We start from the raw sequence: 19,877 nt of genomic DNA, 5'->3' as shown, positions 1-19,877 counted from the left end.
ATCGTGTTGTTTCAAACAGCAGCATTAACCGTCTCTTTGTAAGATAAGTTCAATACCTGGAGAGTGTTGTTGAGTTTGCAGTTTCTTTACATCGTCAAGAAGTTTCTTCTTTCGTTTTTCGGCATCGGGGGGATATATTCCTCTGGACATGAGGACCACGTTGTGTTGTGTTTATGTTTTGCTCTTCTGCTCGCGCACAATGAAGTTGCCCAATTAGCGCAGGTTTGGTGTCTTGGTTGCCAGATTGTCATTACAAATAAATGCAGTTTGTGCGTTATGTTACCGCTGTGTGCGCTGCCGCGCCAGCAGCGCTACTACACTAGTGGCGCACGCTGCGCTTGCACTTCGCATAAGACGGGTTGCCAGATTGGGGGCCCTTTTAAAGCTTCGGGGCCCTACGCGGCTGCTTAGTTCGCTTATAGGCTGGGCCGGCCCTGATCAGGGCCCTCCACTTCCCCAAACTGTTTCCCTTCTGCCCGGACACTTTTCCCCGCTGCAGAGCGTTGGAGGGTGCGAGCTCGGGCCTGCATCACACTCACCTGCTGCTGCTGTCGCTGGTCCGCTGGTCCAACCAGAGGCACTGCCAAGGCCCGGTTTAAAAGCGCAAGTTGGCGCGCTTGGTCTGGTCACGTGACCAGAGGACTCAACCATTTCAATGAAATGTGTATTTTTGTTGTTTATGATTGTTTCCTTTGTTTTTAGTGTCTAAGCCAAGTGGAGGGCTTTGGGGATTAGGGATAAGGGGCCATATGATTTGTTGTTTCACCCATATATTTTGTTAATTGGTTTGCCCGTGGGAGGGGCTAGGGGGTTTAAAAGGAGCTTTGCATCTTGTTGGGGAGTGTTTCTCAGCCCTTCGGCCGGATGTCAAAAGCAGGTGGAGGAAAGAAATGGAGTCCGAGTGTTTGCTCAAAATTAGAAGAGGTTATTTAAAGATCAGAGGACTAGAAAAGCTTGTGGTTGGAAGGATTTATGTGATGAGAAAATATTGAGTTTTCAATATCCACATGAAGAGGGAAGATTTGTTGGTCGGCTGGTGAGAGATGTGAAGTCAATCAAGATTACAAACTGTTGGTGTTTATTGACTGCACAAATAAAACTCAGAAAGATATCGCTCTGAAGATCGAGATCTATGGAACTACTAGTGTGAGGTGTTTTGATCTGGAGGGAAAAACGAGAATGAAAGGTGTAATAAGTGGTGTCTGTACTTCGTTGGATGAAAAGATGTTTTTGAGTGTTGCTGATGTCTGTGAGGTCAAAAGGTTGTCTCAGTTTGTTAATGGAATGAGAGTGGAAAGTGAGTCAATGTACGTGACATTTTTGGTGAGTCATTACTGGCAAAAATGTACCTGGATCATGTAAATATCCTGTTCGGGCCTTTGAAAGAGCTCCACTCCAGTGTGACTCCTGTTGGGAACATGGGCATGTTGGAAGAGAAGATGTGCAAGATGTGGAAAGTGATATCAAATGTTTGCATTGGAATGGGAATCATCGTGTGGGAACTATGAGCTGCCCGAGGAGAAAACTTGAAGGGAAAGTGTGTCAAGTGAGGTCTGAAAACGAATTGTTGTATGCTGAAGCTGTGAAGAAAGTTAAGGAATGTGGGGGAAATGTTGAAGAAACAAAAGAGTGCGACCATTTATGGCCTTCATTGTGCTTGTGGACTTCAGGGAAGGTCGGAACGAATAGAAGTGACACTTAATGCAGCGAGGACATTTTTGGACGTTAAAGATGACACAGGGGAAGAATTGCACCAGATACTAAGGGAGGGGGATGTACATGAGAACTGGACATAGCACCGAGTAAGAACAGTAGATGGCGGAAATGCACATAAAAGTTGAGTGCCACTCGCCATAAACAAAAAGAAGAAGTTGGGTAGAACGTCAAGAAGAGCATGTCATGTCTGCTGTGTTGTATTGTTAGGTATTTGTATCTTGTATATACTTATGATTGTTTGTTCACTGTAAATACTCTATCACTGCTTTGGGAAATAAAAAAACACCTTTTCACAGAATCTAAAACGGAACAGTGGCATAAAGACACTTATTAACAATACAAAACACTTTTATTTTATTTTATTACTGAGAGGCATGTAAGAGCTATGACAAAGAAGAATAACCTGCAGTCAAAGTGCAAACATTTGAAGTGGCAATACAGACAAATCAGTGAGGTGAAACAAAAGACAACTTCAAGGCACTGTATATCGAGTTATTGGTCATGGTTTAAGATGCAAAAATGAAAATAAATGGAAAACGCCAATCCAATATGGGAGATGATTGCGTTACAAAAATACATATTTAATTTTGTCTTTGGGGAGGTCGCTATTTTGGAAATGAAGAGCATTTTCCTATAACTAACCCCCGTCATGAGATTATCCTAAGTGTTACTGTAGTGACAAACCTGTACAGTGTATTTCAACAACAGACACATGTATAGTGCATTTAAAACATAGCTGCAATATTTAGTTTGCATCTTGTATCAGGCTGCGCTCACACTTGCACACACACCACAAACAAATGTGACTAAGATAAGACTAAACCTGGACCAAACCAAGTCAAAAGTGTGAATGCACGTAAACTGATCTGATTAGTGCAAAAATGACTAATACTTTTATCTAATAAAACATGTATTCATTCAAGTTTAGCCCAGTCTTTTGCACAAAACTGAAATAAGAGGACTATTTAGGAATAATGGATACAATGCAGCACTGGAGAAGTTTTGTTTGACCGTTTTCTGATAAAAGTGCAGTTCATTATATTTCAAAGTCAGTCATGTGTTGTCATTACCTCTGATCACAATATACCCCAAATAAAATAAAACCAAATTAAATCATCTTTGAGTCTTCAGCTTTCTAATTTAATGATAATTTCTTTTTTGTCATACTAGAGAAAGCATCTAAAATAGAAGATGATTGTGAAATTAAACTTAACAAACGATTGGTGAACATACCATTATCACACAAACACAGATACTACAACTACAGTACCAAACTTGTACTTGTCCTCTAGTCAGCTCATTAAGAAGAGCTGGGCAGTATTTAGTCATTTATAATCAGAAACAATCGTCTCCAGATACATAAAAACAGATTGAACATAGTTCAGTGCTTTGCAGTGCCGTGTGTTTGAATGTTGCTGTTATTGTGACATCAATGTGATTCTGTTTGGTGAATTTACTTGGAAAATTGTGTTGAATTCTTATGGCTTATACATGCACAACGAATAGGTCCATCCACATGGGATACATGACTTTAGGTTTAAATTGTACCATATAACTAAAGGGGATGATAGTTGATAACACACATACTCTTTGTCAACTGAATATGACAAGATTCATGTAGCAAAATGGACATGATAAAATAGTGAAAGTGAATGCATCTTACTCATCCAAATGGCACTTGTTAAACCATAGTAAAAGCCACAGTAATTACCAATAATGTGAAACCAACATTATGAGTCTATATTTGGCCTAACTCTGGATTTGAAATGACGTGCCGTAATTAGAGCACAATATTATTGATGATTCAAAATCGTATCAGTACAATAACATCAACGATCTGGGTATTCTAATGTAGGAGAGTTAAATGCAATATTTGCTTTATCTTAGTTGCTGAGCCCTTTGGCACTTGACAAAATAAACACTAAAATGAACTCACAATGTGGAGAATCTTCTGAGGAAAGTTTACACAAGTTTGGCGCCTGTGATACATTTTTGGTTTATTCTGGATGACTTTGGAATTTCCGTGTTTGCAGCATTTTTCTCCACAGATGGTATCAATACATTCACAACCTCACTATTCATCCCAAGAGCACTGGCATTTAGAAATGATAATAGTCATTTTACAACATAGACTATTATAGCAAAAAGACTTTACATAGCAAAATACTGTTGTACAAAAAGGACTGACATTACGTAATATAAATGAGCAAAATAAGAGACAACCTTCCCTAGAAAAGGTTTACAACAATCTCCTATTGTCTGGACTTGACAGTGATTTAACTGTTACTTATCAATGTCCTCCAATAAATTGTCATCATACGAGGAAACCAAAGATGGTCGTATTCTCCGACGGGAATACTTGAGGTTAAGAAGGTCGCCCACCTCGTTGATGACGCTCAGAGCCTGGAGAGAAAAGAGGAGTTTTAAATAAGGGCCAATACATGGTTAGGTACAGTACAAAATATAATATAACCATAACAAGTCACTGGTTTTACATCACATTAGTGTAAATTCATTAAGATATATTTCTCATGAACAAGTGAATACTGCTGCTTAGGCGAGATTAGCAGGAAAAACACACACAGACTGAGTACACAGACTAAAATACCAAACAAATATCAAACAGATGTGATTCGGGTTCAAGTCGGGACAATTTAGGAGTTGCCAAGAACAATGAAAACCAATGACGGCAATGAAAACATGAGAAAGAACGTGTAAGAAAAGGAAAAGAGCAATGGTTGAGCCTCAACATTTGTTATGCACAAGATGTCAGGCTCAAATACAAGTCAAAAGTAAAGCTGTGTATTATTTTACAACATGAATGCATATATATTGTACACAGCACCGCCTTGTGGTGAGCCCAAAACGCAAACTTGAGTTATCTTGAATCTTTTGGATCATTAAAAGTTTGTCTAAAGTTTAACCAGCACAAGGATTAAACCAACAACCTTTTTGCCCTCAGCAACTCAATGAAACACAAACAACTGCTTTAGGTCAACACTTGAATGCAAACTGTTGAAACGGCTCTCGTTATAAATCAGGCACAAAAAAACAAAATCAAGTATCGTCTTGAGAGGACATTCTTGTGCATCCCACACACACCGTCCCCGAGCCAAAAACCACAGCTGCCTGTACAGCTTTCCCTTTCAGTTTGTTACAGTTTGAAAAACAGAAAGGCAATTAAGGGATGCAGATTGCCAATACCATTTTATACTTTTTAAGAGGAGTTTCACAAATAGGACACGAAAGAACCACCGAAATCCACAAGAAATCAGACGACTTGATCAGACCTGACTGATTTTAACAAGGCCTAACAATGCAAAGGGAGCGTGTGGGCGTTCTTTAGAAAAACAAAGGATGAAAACTGGACTTGAAGATTAGTCTGAAGGGCGAGGGGCCAAATGTAATATCCTGCATCCCGGGGCTTCAAAATGACATCTATACGAGTTACCCTGTCGAGCATCTCTCGCGTGTGCAAAGCGGAGATGCAGAAGCGAGCGCGGGACTCGATGATGGGCGTCGCCGGGAATCCCACGGCCACCACGCCGATGTTCCGCCGCAACATCTCCCTGCCGAACGCTCTGTGGAACAAAGAACGCAATATGAGCGGGTTCAGTTCCATTTGGCCACCTCCACTCATATTAGCAGGAACACCATGTACAAAATAAATGATGTATTGTGTGTTTACTTTTACAGACTTTTACAGACTAGGGATGTCACGATATCAAAGTGTGATGATTATTGTGCTTATTGTGCTATTGTGATTATTCTGCTGGAACCCGACTGTGGAACTCACATTTAAAACTGCAGACTGACATGAGCATCTTTATTAGGTGTTTGAAGCAGTGGCTGAAATCAGGACAGGACTGTGCACATGGTGATGTATAAAATGAGATGTATTGTATATAGTCTGTACATTTTGTATTGTTTTAATTCTAAAAGCCTCCTATGGACAGGTGTTGAAAATGAGCTTATTTTGCTATAACATTGAAACATTAAAACATTGCATCTGGTTCGTCCAATGTAAATGCTATGTCAATAAATAAATAAATAAATAAATAAATACATAAATACATAAATACATAAATAAAAATAAAATTGTGATTATTGAGACTGTGACCAAACAACAGTGAAATCTTGAATGGTCGGTTAACATGATACTGTCCAGAAGTTTGGGTGCGGCTTTTCTTTAGTTAAATGTGACAAAAACTGCCAGATATGAAGTTTTAATAGATTGAACAAAAAATATAAAATTCTGCTTCTAAAAATGTCACGATTATGATGTTTTGGTTCTTGTGACCTGAATAATCACGATTATCGACCAACCCAATAGTCTTGACATCCATAGTACAGACATATTGTATAAAAAACTAAAAGTACACACAAGTAATTATAAAATCTCATGTATGTTTTTGGAGTGTGAAAATAAATAAGTAATATATGTAGATTTTTTACGATTCAATTCCTTAATTATACATGCTTTTTTTAATGCGTTATTTATGTGCACACGACAATGTGAACTTCTGATCTAAAACAGGAAACACACATTTGCCGTCACGTTAGCAGAGGAGTCAACTGCATGACAGGTAAATGTGATTTCTTCTTCTTACCCAATCTTTGCGACCATGTAGAGCATCAAGGGAACCACCGGCGAGTCATTGTTGCCATAAATGATAAAGCCCATCTCTTGAAGACGTTTTCGGAAATAGTCCGTGTTCTCTGCCAGCTGCCTTATACGATCAATGCCTGAGGAAGACAAGGAGAAAGGAAGTACAATATTATAAAGACGATTTTGAAACTTATTTAACACAGAGAAAATAAAAAATATAAGCAGTCAAAATGAATTCAGAGAATGGAGAACATGCGAGTGCCATGAGACGATCAATACATTCACTGTCACTCAAAAGAAAATAAGACGCAAACATGTTAAACTGTAAACTCTTAAAACAATGTGAATTCAAAATGTTTTTGTTTTCTTTGTGAAAAATATTAAAACATTTATGACATTTTTAAAGTCTTAGTGAGTGTTAAATACTTGAGTAAAGACCAGAAGGGTAAGACTTGATCAGATTTCATTAGTTTGCACTGACCCCTGGTGGCCTAGAGCAAAAATTACACCGGCTGCAATAACAAGAGGATGACTATGAACTTTAGAGCTTAAAGTTAATATACACAATTTTAAAACAACATAATTTAATTTAAAACAATGAGCATTGATATAAACAAAATTATAGTTACCAATAGTTGTGCCGTCCTCTCCCATAATGCACTTCATAGAAGTGATGATCTGCTCCACCACGGGAGGAGACATGGAGGCAGCGTAGACGGCACTGTGGGAGTGTGAGCGCAGGTAATCGATCATCTCCTACAACCAGAACAAAGCAGTTAGTCTGAAGTCCATCGTGGGCCGGCGGTTGTAAAAGTGATCTACAGTGACGAGAAGTAACGCAAGTATGTCTTCTCCTTGAACGTCGTATTTACAGCAGTGAAGCACCAATTCTGTGCCATCCCACTGCAGACAGGTGACTGACCTGCCCTGTTTGCGCAGGAGGGACTGACCTGCCCTGTCTGCGCACGAGGGACTGACCTGCCCTGTCTGCGCACGAGGGACTGACCTGCCCTGTCTGCGCACGAGGGACTGACCTGCCCTGTCTGCGCACGAGGGACTGACCTGCCCTGTCTGCGCACGAGGGACTGACCTGCCCTGTCTGCGCACGAGGGACTGACCTGCCCTGTCTGCGCACGAGGGACTGACCTGCCCTGTCTGCGCACGAGGGACTGACCTGCCCTGTCTGCGCACGAGGGACTGACCTGCCCTGTCTGCGCACGAGGGACTGACCTGCCCTGTCTGCGCACGAGGGACTGACCTGCCCTGTCTGCGCACGAGGGACTGACCTGCCCTGTCTGCGCACGAGGGACTGACCTGCCCTGTCTGCAGGAGGGACTGACCTGCCCTGTCTGCAGGAGGGACTGACCTGCCCTGTCTGCAGGAGGGACTGACCTGCCCTGTCTGCGCAGGAGGGACTGACCTGCCCTGTCTGCGCAGGAGGGACTGACCTGCCCTGTCTGCGCACGAGGGACAGAGGGAGAGAAGAGCACTCAGAGGCTCATATGTAGGGCAGTGAGGAACTGTGTTGTGCCATTTCTTCAGCTTCACATAACAAAGAAAGGCAGTCACAGTCTGTGAATGACACTAAAATTAAATGTCATTTAGCCTATTTAAAATCAAATTATTACTGTTAAGTCAGCCCAAGATGTGACATCTATATATAAATTATTATTATTATTGTATATTTTTAAATCATATTTTACATCTTGACGCTACTCTGATTGCCTCAAGACTCAGTCAGAACGTCAGTCTGAATGAATGAATACTTGATGCTTAACTCAGCCCATTAAATCATAAAAGCTCTGGATAGAATTCAGCCATTTCCCATAAACACATCATCAAACAGCTCTACAATAGCACCATAAGGACATTGATGTCTGCAGTGAATGATTCCCTAGAACTGTAGAGCTTCTATTAAAAACCTCAAAGCACTTGGTTCTTACTTTCTTCCCTGCGATGTATCCCCCGGCGGCCCCAAAGCTCTTAGTGAAAGTGCCCATCAGCACGTCCACATCACGAGGGTCCAGCCCGAAGTAGTCGACCACGCCCTTGCCTTGTGGCCCCAGGGCTCCGATACTGTGTGCCTCGTCCAGGTATAGATAGGCCTTGTAACGCTTCTTCAGGGCGATCATCTCGGGCAGGCGCACTATACTGCCCTCCATGCTGCAGGAGGAGAACAGCTGTTAAGTGTTGTTCAGCACATGTTCTGACGTGCTTTTGGACCGGGAGCAAACATGTAACTTGAGCAGGCCGTGTGTAAAGGCAGACTAAATCAGCTCTGTCAAACAAATCTCTTCTCCCAGAAAAGGAGATGGTGAGAGAGAAGAGGAGCCTAAACAGAAGAGGACTCTGGGAAAGGTTTTTGGCTCGTTATTTGTCAAAGTATTTTCAGTCTATTATTGCTATTGATTTTCAGCAACAAAAATGCAGTTTCTCTAACTATAACAACCCAATAATGTTGTAAAAAAACCTAAAACCAATACTAAATGGATTTAGTTAGGAATGATTCCAAGATGGCGCCTGTGTTCGGCCACGCCACTGCTCGACTCTTGTTATGCCGCTTATTTGTGACGATCATTACATCGTATGCAGTTTTATCAGCCCAGACATTAGTCTGTTGTGTGTCTGCAGTGCGGGTTTATGACCGTGGCGCACTTTTCCACATCAAAGCGACGATGGAGTCGCTTTTCGACACATGGGACAGGTACAAACAAGCCTTTCCGCCACCGCTTGTTTGTCCACCCAACTCACCTGACGTTTTGCTGCTGTCCCGAGGCCCGGGGAAGAGGAGGAAGCAGAGGAGACGAGGCACAAGGTCTGGTGTGCAAGTCAAGCGCAGACGAGCCTTGTGTTCGGAGCACACGAGCCTGGGCTTTGGGAGACGTGCTCGGTGCCTACGCCTGGTCCCGTTCCTCGATGTTTGCGGCTGTTCGCCGTCGCCGTCTTCGCCGCCTGCCCGTGTCATCGCGGCTGCTTTCCCGGAGCCTGCCCGTGTCATCGCGGCTGCTTTCCCGGAGCCTGCCCGTGTCATCGCGGCTGCTTTCCCGGAGCCTGCACGGGCCATCGCGGCTGCTTTCCCGCTGCCCGCACGGGCCATCGGGGCCGTACCGGTCCTGGAGCCTGCGCAGGATGTGGCGGCTGTTTTCCTGGAGCCCGCGCGCCGCTGGAATTATGAGCGCTGGGGTCCACCGTCCCCTTCCTTGTCTTCGTCGGCTTACCGGCGAAACAGATGGGAATCACGTGACCGTAAGGCGTGCCTTCAACAGGTCCCGCTGCGCTCAGCTGAACCGATGGACGTGACGTCATCCACGGTCCGGCTCGGCTTGTTGAATGCCCGTTCAATTGCCAACAAAGCGTTTTCCTTGAATGAACTTTTTACAAGACAAAACCTTGATTTCATGCGTCTTACGGAGACATGGCAGAGAGAGGGTGAGTTTATTCATCTAAATGAACTCTGCCCACCTGGCTGCTCCGTTTCTGCGATGCCTCGCCCTGGTCGACGTGGAGGAGGTCTGGCAGTCGTGTCCCAGGACCGTTACATGTGTAAAGTCATCGACTCACACACTTTCACTTCCTTTGAATCACATATGATTAAGGTTGGTTCTTCAAGTCCTTTTTACTGTGTTTTAGTCTACCGGCCCCCTGGTCCTGCTGCTGTCTTTTTAAAGGACTTTAGTGACTATTTATCTTCTATTATAAAGCTGGAAAATGTTTTAATTCTTGGGGATTTTAACATTTGGGTCGATGGCTCATCATGCCCTGCAAAGGATCTTTTAACCTTGACCGAAACATTTAACTTTGAGCAGCATGTTTCAGGTCCCACTCACCAAAAGGGACACACTTTAGACCTGGTGTTTTCACTTGGCCTGAGTGTTGCTAACCTCTGTGTGGAGGATGTTCATGAGTGATCATAGCTGTGTTTTATTTGAATTGAACTTTTCTCCTGAGCCTGTGCCCTCAAACATCAGGTCTCACAGGCGCATTATCACTGCAAATACAGCCGCCCAATTTTCTGCTGTATTTGATCCTCATTTGTTTGTGAATTGTCTTGATGTGGACAGTTTAATTAATTCCTTTAACAGCCAATGTTTATCCATTTTAGATCAGGTGGCACCTGTAAAATCCACTCTGTCAACACAGAAAAAAGCTTGTCCTTGGATAAATGAAGATATCCTAAACCTAAAGAGACTATGTCGGAAAACTGAGCGTCTGTGGAAAACCTCCAGTCTTGAGGTCCATAGGTTACACCTCAGAGATCTTGTATCATCTTACAATGAAATGATGGAAAGTTCCAGATCTGATTACTTCCGCCAGCTAATAACATCCAACAAGAAAAACCCCAAAGTGTTGTTTGACACTATAAATTCTATTGTTTGTCCTTCAGCTGCAGTGACTCCTGTTTTCTGCAAAGCTGACAGCAATGAATTCCTCAGGTTCTTTATCAATAAGATCAAGATGATCAAAGACCAAATCCCACTCCCATTGTCTGATAAACCTGTTTCTGTGGAGCCTGTTTCCCAAAACTGGTCTTCTTTTAAGCCTGTCACTCTAGAAGACGATGAAACCCTCCTCTTGTACATCAGATGCCCTTCCCTGCAGGCTCTTCCTCAAAGTGTTTGATGTTATTGGCCCCTGGGTTACCAAAATGGTAAATCTCTCTCTTTCTACCGGTGTGTTTCCTGGTCCATTTAAACATGCCATAGTTGAGCCTTTACTGAAAAAAACAAACTTGGACCCGACAGACCCCAAAAGTTTCAGACCCATATCAAAGCTCCCGTTCATGTCCAAAATCCTTGAGAAGGTGGTCTCTGAACAATTGTCAGATTTCCTTGATCAGTCAAACATTCACGACTCTTTTCAATCTCGTTTCCGCAAACATCATTCTACGGAAACCGCATTGCTGAAAGTGTCCAGTGACATTATGATGTCTGCTGATTCTGGGAAATGCACTGTTTTAATTCTGTTGGATCTGTCTGCAGCCTTTGACACTGTCGACCATCATATCCTGTTGAACAGACTGAGGGACCTGATTGGACTATCGGGGTCAGTTCTTCATTGGTTTTCCTCATATTTATCCGGTCGGAGCTTTAGTGTTGCTGCAAACCAAATAATGTCCGACTCAGCTGATCTGTTGTGTGGAGTTCCTCAGGGCTCCGTCTTGGGTCCCGTCCTATTTCTGCTTTATATAATTCCCCTGGGAATGATCATTAAAGAGTTTAGTGATGTGTCCTATCACCTGTTCGCTGAGGATATTCAGCTCTATTGCTCTTTTAAACCTTCTGAGATCCAGAAGCTGAACTCCTTGGTCAGTTGTTTAGTGCAAAATAAACAATGGCTGAGCAAAACTTCTTGCAGCTAAATGCTGGCAAAACAGAAACTCTGATTATTGCCCCTGATGATGCCATTCCAGGGATAAACCAGTACTTGGGTGTTTTAGGCCAGACTGCTAAACCAAGTCTTAGAAACTTGGGTGTTGTCTTTGACAAAGACATGTCTTTAGAGCACCACTCCAAGCTGTTGACGAGGAACTGTTTCTTTCAGTTGAGGAAAATCTCTAAGCTCAGGAAAATGGTGTCTCAAAATGACCTGGAACTTATAATTCATGCATTTGTGTCTTCACGTTTAGACTATTGTAACAGTTTGTTTTCCTGTCTTAACAAGAAGGAACTCTCTCGTCTGCAGCTGGTCCAAAACTCTACAGCGAGGATCTTAACCCGCACAAATAGAAGGCCCACATTTCACCCATTCTTAAAGCCCTTCACTGGCTGCCGGTCTCCTACCGGATACAGTTTAAAATTCTTGTTCTGACTTTTAGAGCTTTAAATGGTCAGGTCCCATCGTACATCAGCGATCTGATTAAACCATACGCTCCCTCTCGCTCACTAAGGTCCTTGGACCAGAAACCGTTGCTGGTTCCTCGCACCCGTTTTCGGACCAGAGGAGACAGATCCTTCCAGGCTGTTGCCCCCAGACTCTGGAACGATCTTCCGTTCTCCCTACGGTCACTGGACTCAGTTACTGGGTCAGCTTAAAACCTTTTTATTTAGTCAAGCCTTTTAAATGCACTTGTTTTACGGACTGATTTTACTGTATATTGTTGTATATGTATTGTTCACTGTAAGTTTTTTGTGTTTTTATTGTTTTATTCTGTGTTTTGTGAAGCACTTTGTGACCTCTGTCTGTGAAAGGTGCTATATAAATAAAATTTACTTACTTACTTACTTACTAAATGTCCCCTGTGGCTGGAGTTACAATCCTAGTACAAAATTGTTAAGCATTGAAGACATATTGGGATATTTTACTTTACTAGTTAAACAAAGTGCTCTCGTGGCTTCACATACATAAGATATTCCTTTATTGTCCCACATGGGGAAATTTCATTTCATGTTTTTCCTTCAGTTTATAGACCGTATTTGGCAACACAATGGATTACATTAAAATTCTTACATTAAAATAAAAGCGAAATTAGATTTGAATGGACAAAGCAAGTTTATGGAATTTTAAATGCACATTCTACATATCCTCCCTTCAATAACCAACAGCTCTTTTTAGTTTTGCCACAGTTTGGTGGTCAAAACAGTGAACAAATAGCTGCATTGAACAGGTTTGACTGTAACCACACCTTTATTTAGGCTTGTAGCTGTAACAATTGTCCTGTCTCTTTAGAAATGTGTGTTATTGAGCTTATACCGGAAAGATATTTGAAAAGTCAGTAAATAGAACTACTTGAAACAATTTGGGCCAATTCTGTGCAGACGAAGACGTTTTACATTATCCATTCTGCCTCCAACTTCACCCTGACCCCCCCCCCCCCCCCCCCCCCCTCCCCCCACACAAAAAATACAGCGCCGTGTAAATCTGCTGCAGCCCATAGCCTTCATCTGTAAGACCGCTTTGCCAGTACCTGTAGATGCCCTCCACCAGTATAAGGATCTTCCTCCACGGCCTGTGTGTCCTGGGCTGACCATGGACTATAGCTTCTCTGAGCAGTTTCTCCAGACTTTGCATATCTGACATGAAACAAAAAAACATGTTATTTGTACATTTCTTGACAGAGAGTCGCTGGTAAAATGTATGTGTGTGTCATATTGGGTTGGCTTTGACTCACTGTTGTGTTTGAAGACCCGGATGACCGAGCGGGACAGCCTGGCCCCCAGCACCAGAGATGTGTGGTTCAGCTCATCACTCAGGATCAGACAGCCCTGTGGGAACCAACACAGTCTAATTAGAATCTAGGAGAAATTCCAGAGTTCACAGAGTGTCTTGAGTTCAACACCCAGTCCTTTCGGTGCGGAGTTTGCGTGCTACTCCCTGTGTCTGGGTGAGTTTCCTCCGGGCATTCTTGTCTCCTCCATCAACTCAAAAACATGCACAATGGGAAAAATCCTCCAGCTCAAGCCCAGACCAAGCCTGCTTCACACTCTGGAGGTGAGACAGGTCGGCCCAGCAGCATTGAAAGATATGTGGTAGACGTTTTGAAATGTTTTTTTTTTTTAATTTTTTATTCTGGGCTTGTCATTGACGTCCTTGGGCATAATACTTCCCCCTTGATGCAGAAAACATATTTATTTATATGTTTTATCTCTAGCAGTGGTGTTTCACAGTAAGTCATGAGTTTACATTTTGTTCACTATAAGCTATAATATCTATGGAAAAGGGCTCAATAATTGAAAGTTGGAGCCACTTCATTTCTACAAGTACAGCACACTGCCCTGTCCTGGGACGGGGTGAAAACAGACACTCTCTGAGCACTCATGCCTCAAATCCAGGGCAATACAGGATTAGTCAAACATAAATGAATCACTTAAACTACAACTTAGAGCGAGTTAATGATAAGTGAAAACTATTATGGCATCGTTAAAAGCTCATAAAGTTTTGTATGGCACAAATGTCAATACAATACATATAATCTTCTATATGTTTCAACCCATCAGACAGTTTTGAGGTATTTGAGCTGCAGAGAGTGGTCGTGACAGGAAACACCTCTGTTTTGGTTTTACTGTTGGCACAGGAAGTATGCAATGTTCTGTTACAGGCCACTGTGGTTGGCGCAGTGGAAACACATGAAGGCCACTTTTAAATCAGGTAGTAAAGTGTTCAGGACTTCAGACCCCATAAAAGTTCAATTGATATACAGAAAGTGACGCAGGAATAATGTTTTTAAAATACTGCTGGTTTCACAAGTAGTATGAATACATATGGTCACATGTGTAAAAGGGCAAGAGTACCTTGCCAGTGAGGGCAGGTATATTCATGGAGTTGGTGGCAAACCCCATCCCAAAAGTCATAGCGGCCTCCACTCCCAGAAAACGAGCGACCAGTTTCTCCAGAGCATCGTGTCGGTCCAGGTTTCCTTTAACACAGGTACAAAGGAAATCATTCATCAAAACACTTTATACAGATATATATATAACAACAACAACAACAACAATAACAACAACAACAAATGCCTTTTTACATTTCTATTTAAAAGAAACATATTAGATAATATATAAATAATTATATATTGAACATGTGAGGCATAAATATAGTGCATTCAAATTCCTTTAACTGACTTAATTGTTGGTCTATCAATGGATTGTTCATTCACAATGTAACCTTAGGTCAAGAAAGATTTTTATTACAAATGAACTTTCTTTGCTTAAAGTCTATATGACTTTTCTAATTATGAATAAGTTTGGTGGGATAGAACCTCTGAATATTCATCATAGTTTTACAGTTGCAGTTTGTGAAGACATTTTGAAAAATAAAACTTTAAAATGACATGAAGTAGTGCAGAGTTCTAAAACTGAATCCCTCTGTGATGTCATCAATAAGTGCCATTGACCTTTGAACTGACACAATTTTCTGACAGTTTAAACAATCAATCAATAAAAATAAATATGTTATCAGGTAATATTTATTGTCAAATCATAACTGTTGTGTAAATTATATGGATTTTGGCCCTTGTTAATAATATGGTTTTATTATTATTGGTATTATAAATTATCACATGATGCACACATTTTATACACAATATATTTTGGTTCCTATGGCTTCTAGTTAATAGTTACCAATTACAGTAAGTCTAAAGTAGATCATTACATCGGTACCTGGAGACCCTATAACAATAGTCAATATACATTTACCTAATCTGCAGAGAGTAATGCAGACATGGCTCACTGTTCAGAAATATTTAGTCAAAATGTACGATTAGAATGATATTTGTTTAACCTTTTCTGAATGTGCCTTCTACTTCTCCTCTTTGCTCAATGACACACTAGAACTTGATAACATTGAGATTTTGAGTGCACATGTGTCTGATAATCTCATTCAGGGAGCTGCTTACTGGTTTAACAACAGCAGTAAAGCGGCAGTTATCGCTAATACAATACAATATAATATTCCGTGTTTGCTTGTACCCATTTCCTGCCTGGTGCTGGCGACTCCCACTCCGTACTTCTTGGTAACCGCCGCCGCCGCTTCAGAGCAGGGACCAGAGTTCTCTGCAAAGCCCAGGTAATTGTACGAGCCCAGATTGATCACATCACGCACTATTCGCCCTGAGTACCTAGACAGACAGATGGACAGATACATTTATAGGTGGATAGGTGGATAGATGGATAGATGGATAGATGGATAGATGGATAGATGGATAGATGGATAGATGGATAGATGGATGGATAGGTGGATAGGTGGATAGGTGGATAGGTGGATAGGTGGATAGATGGATAGATGGATAGATGGATAGATGGATAGATGGATAGATGGATAGATGGATAGGTGGATAGGTGGATAGGTGGATAGGTGGATCGGTGGATAGATGGATAGATGGATAGATGGATAGATGGATAGATGGATAGATGGATAGGTGGATAGGTGGATAGGTGGATAGGTGGATAGGTGGATCGGTGGATCGGTGGATAGATGGATAGATGGATAGATGGATAGATGGATAGATGGATGGATAGGTGGATAGGTGGATAGGTGGATAGGTGGATAGGTGGATCGGTGGATCGGTGGATCGGTGGATCGGTGGATCGGTGGATCGGTGGATCGGTGGATAGGTGGATAGGTGGATAGGTGGATAGGTGGATAGGTGGATAGGTGGATAGGTGGATAGGTGGATAGGTGGATCGGTGGATCGGTGGATCGGTGGATAGGTGGATAGGTGGATAGGTGGATAGGTGGATAGGTGGATCGGTGGATCGGTGGATCGGTGGATAGGTGGATAGGTGGATAGGTGGATAGGTGGATAGGTGGATAGGTGGATAGATGGATAGATAGATGGATAGATGGATACCGGTCACAACTGATTGATTCAAAAAAGGTACAACATTTAATTTCATAAGTATCATGAATCGCCATGTTTTTAAAATGAATAGGAGAAAACTATACTTTTTTTTAATTAGTTAATTAAATATATACTAAACTTTCTACTACATTGTTCCATATTTTTTCAGAGGCGTGTACAAAAAGGATGATTTTTTACTCAAAAGTCCAGTTGTAATCGTGGGACGTCCTCTCCAGCAGATCCATGGTGGCCCCTGGGACGCTGCATATTGGCCTGTTTAGGATGTCCCGCACTCGAGTGTACACGTTCCAGGTGTAGAAGTTTTCAAACTCTTGGTAAAGAGGCACAAAGTCCTGTGGAGAAATTGAAAGAAAAAAGACCCACGTCGATGACTAATATGTTTTGAGTTGTTAAGACATACGGTGTTCAGGAAATGGATTTCCTCTTCCTTTTATTATCGACCTCTAGGAAACGCTAACAGTCATTGTGACCACCCACCACTTTTTCCCATAGACTTTCCAAAAATAAATAAATAAAGCTTGCTCGGGGCAAATCATGAGGAAACTAATCATTTATTTAAAATCTATTAGTAAAACTTTATACACTGCTAAGTTATTAAAATATTTTGCTAAATGTCAAGTTATAACTGAGCTTTTTGGACTGAAACCAACCGCATTATGGACATTACTTATAACAGAGCTGGTTAGCATCTGTCAGGCCTTTAAACTCTAAATATTTGACCTCAGGAACAGCAGGAGGGTTTAAAGGACTGCCGAGCTCAATTACGTCACAAGTAAAATGCAAAAGCAAATATTCAAATGTTTGTGCAAAAGCCTTGGCAATGAAAGTCCTACCTTCTGTTCGTCCCTCTCTGCGGTGATGTTACACTTCTCAATCTTCCAGGCGCGCAGGAAGTTACGCAGGTGCCCAAATATGGTCAGGATGGCATAGCCCATGTAAGTGAGCACGGCCACCGACATGGGCGTCTTCTCGAAGGACTCGACAAAGGGTCGATAGTGCATGCCATTTGGTGGTTCAGTGATCTGCTCATTACAAGAAAGGAATCAATAATAATGGGATGATTCACTTGAAAAGATACATAGCTGTACAGTCATAGTTTGAGTTTTCTAACTGTCTAATTTTGTGTGTATTCTTCGCTAGTAGGGATGTTGTTGACTATAATATTTCTATTTCTAACATAAGTCATGCCCTGTGCACAGTGAAGGAAGAAGTACTGCAGTTTAAGGTCAATGTACAGATACAGGAGCAAAAATGTACTAAGAAAAATGTCGTGTTTAAAAAGTAAAAGTATAGAAGCACATGTTTAAATTTGTTTTACTTTTAGAGTGGTGTTTCTTTTTTATGTTGCTTTTTGTTTGCTCAAGGAGAGGTCTTAAACTCAAAACCCTGAAGCAGAATGTCCCCATAAGCCCCTCAATCAAAACAAGTTATTTTTATTTATTTTTGAATTGTAGTGAAGTAAAAAGTACATACGCCTGCTTTCAAATGTAGTGAAGTAAAAGTAAAAGGTATTAACTGTAAAATGTACTTAAGTAAAGTGTAGAAGTAAAGTGCATTGATTAATCGAATAAAAGGGGGCAACAGCTATGCCGTATTTCTATGATCTGACCAAATATAGACCCACTTGAACTCACAAGACCACAAGCTCTTCCAAAAAGAACTAGTTTAACAGAAAAGTTGGTGTGAATCGTTATAAACCCACAAAAATAATTAGTCGATTGGTACATTTTGATTGACTTTTAGACATGCTCAACCGGTTGACTGACTAATAACCTACATCCCTACAGCACATTACCAAACAGGAAGTGTGTTTTCCTTGTCATTACTGGTCCAGATTCATGGCCTGAGAGCATGTGATGCCTCCTTCACATACCTCACTAAAGAATAGGCTGCTATAAGGAGTAATGAGCTGAATGCCACTGATTTGCACTTGTCTATACTAGTTTACTATAATAGCCTACTTGGCAACCTCTAGCAGGCAAATGGGTGCGTTCACACAGGATCAAAACTGTGAATAAAGTAAATTCAGCCCTAAACCTGGACAAAAACAGTGCACATTAGGACCAAACAAGTGTAAAAACAGTGCAAACCTGACAGTTGCAGTCTACAGTCTACACATAATGAAACACTGGCACATATGAGGCAGTGACCTCTTTTACAACTCCAAACGAGACACAAACGGTCTCATTCACCTTCGTGAACAGCTGTTGCACAGACTTCGCATAGTTATTTATCAGCAAAAAAACTAAGCAAATGTGACTCCAAAAACGAGTTAGAGATGAAAGATTACGTGTGGCGCAGTTTAACAAGGCACACGGGGTAGATGAGATTAAAGTTGCATCGGCACATGACAATCATATGATATTTATGATCCCACAGCAGCAGCCTGTCCCGGGACTCGAGCACACGCATCTATGATCGCATTTGTGAAACAATCTCCAGTCCAGTATGAACAGTCCAGTGTGTGCCCTGCCACCGGAGCAGGACTGCTGATAACAGTGACTCCGAGTGGGGGAGCGCGTTAGCTTTAGAGAGTCCTCCCGGGCCTTACCTCCGCGCACAGCCCGTGATACTGCTCACGCCGCTCACGCCGCTCACGCCGCTCATGGACTCCGGGCTTACAGCCGACTGCCTCCGGCTTCAGTCCGTTTGTCCCGCGGTGACGCGCAGTCCCGTTAATCGGTTTGGTGGTGGCGAAGCTCTCAGTCATTGTTAGCCAACAGTTGTGAGGACGCGGTCTGAATTCTCATGTAGGAGGACGGCGGCTGACAGCGGTGCAGAGCTGTGACAGTATCCGGGGCCGGGGAGCGCGCGGCGGGCCACGCTCAGCGGCAGCGCACCAATCGCAGCACAACAGATTTCATGTTGTCTAATGTTTGAACGCGCTCACGCGGGGGCGTCTCCCTCTTTAACACTCTTCACACGCCAACATGTGAGCTGTGTCTGCAGAGTCAATGCAGAGCTCGTCCTCGAGTGGACCCGGAACCCCCGGGACTCATGGGCCCGTGCCCCCCCTGCATCTGGCACAGGGTCATGGGTGTCGCCCATGGGTGTCGCCCCACTCCAAAAATGTGACTAGACACACGCACACGCACACGCAGCAAACAAGCACCAACTTGTGCTCACACAAGGACAAAATCCTAGGCCCGTTCTTTTGGGATGCAGTCACATTGTTGGCTTAACACCATTCAACAACTATACAGAGACTATTTTCTTAACCGAACCTTTGTCAACACGGCTCTGAAACATAAAGTATAT

At 42.4% G+C, this 19,877-nt stretch overlaps 1 protein-coding gene across 1 annotated transcript; it reads right to left on the bottom strand.

Annotated features, from left to right (window-relative positions):
• Window positions 1–2,060: 2,060 nt before the first annotated feature.
• Window positions 2,061–19,489, bottom strand: LOC140370414 (serine palmitoyltransferase 2-like). The gene is made up of 12 exons (XM_072457561.1): window positions 19,171–19,489; window positions 17,453–17,641; window positions 16,797–16,951; window positions 15,727–15,875; window positions 14,554–14,678; window positions 13,434–13,527; window positions 13,230–13,335; window positions 8,269–8,488; window positions 6,955–7,081; window positions 6,327–6,462; window positions 5,168–5,297; window positions 2,061–4,119 (listed from the first exon to the last, which is right to left on the bottom strand). Exons 1-12 carry the CDS (start codon window positions 19,327–19,329, stop codon window positions 4,000–4,002), a joined length of 1,710 nt encoding a protein of 569 aa, XP_072313662.1. The 5' UTR covers window positions 19,330–19,489; the 3' UTR covers window positions 2,061–3,999.
• Between the last annotated feature and the right edge of the window lie 388 nt (window positions 19,490–19,877).

The sequence above is a fragment of the Eucyclogobius newberryi genome, unplaced genomic scaffold, assembly GCF_026437365.1.
Source record: "Eucyclogobius newberryi isolate DKJ021-1_F unplaced genomic scaffold, fEucNew1.0.hap1 SCAF_21, whole genome shotgun sequence".
NCBI lineage: Eukaryota > Metazoa > Chordata > Actinopteri > Gobiiformes > Gobiidae > Eucyclogobius > Eucyclogobius newberryi.
Note: the sequence above shows the minus strand (reverse complement) of the source record. Positions and strands in the feature narration are given on the sequence as shown.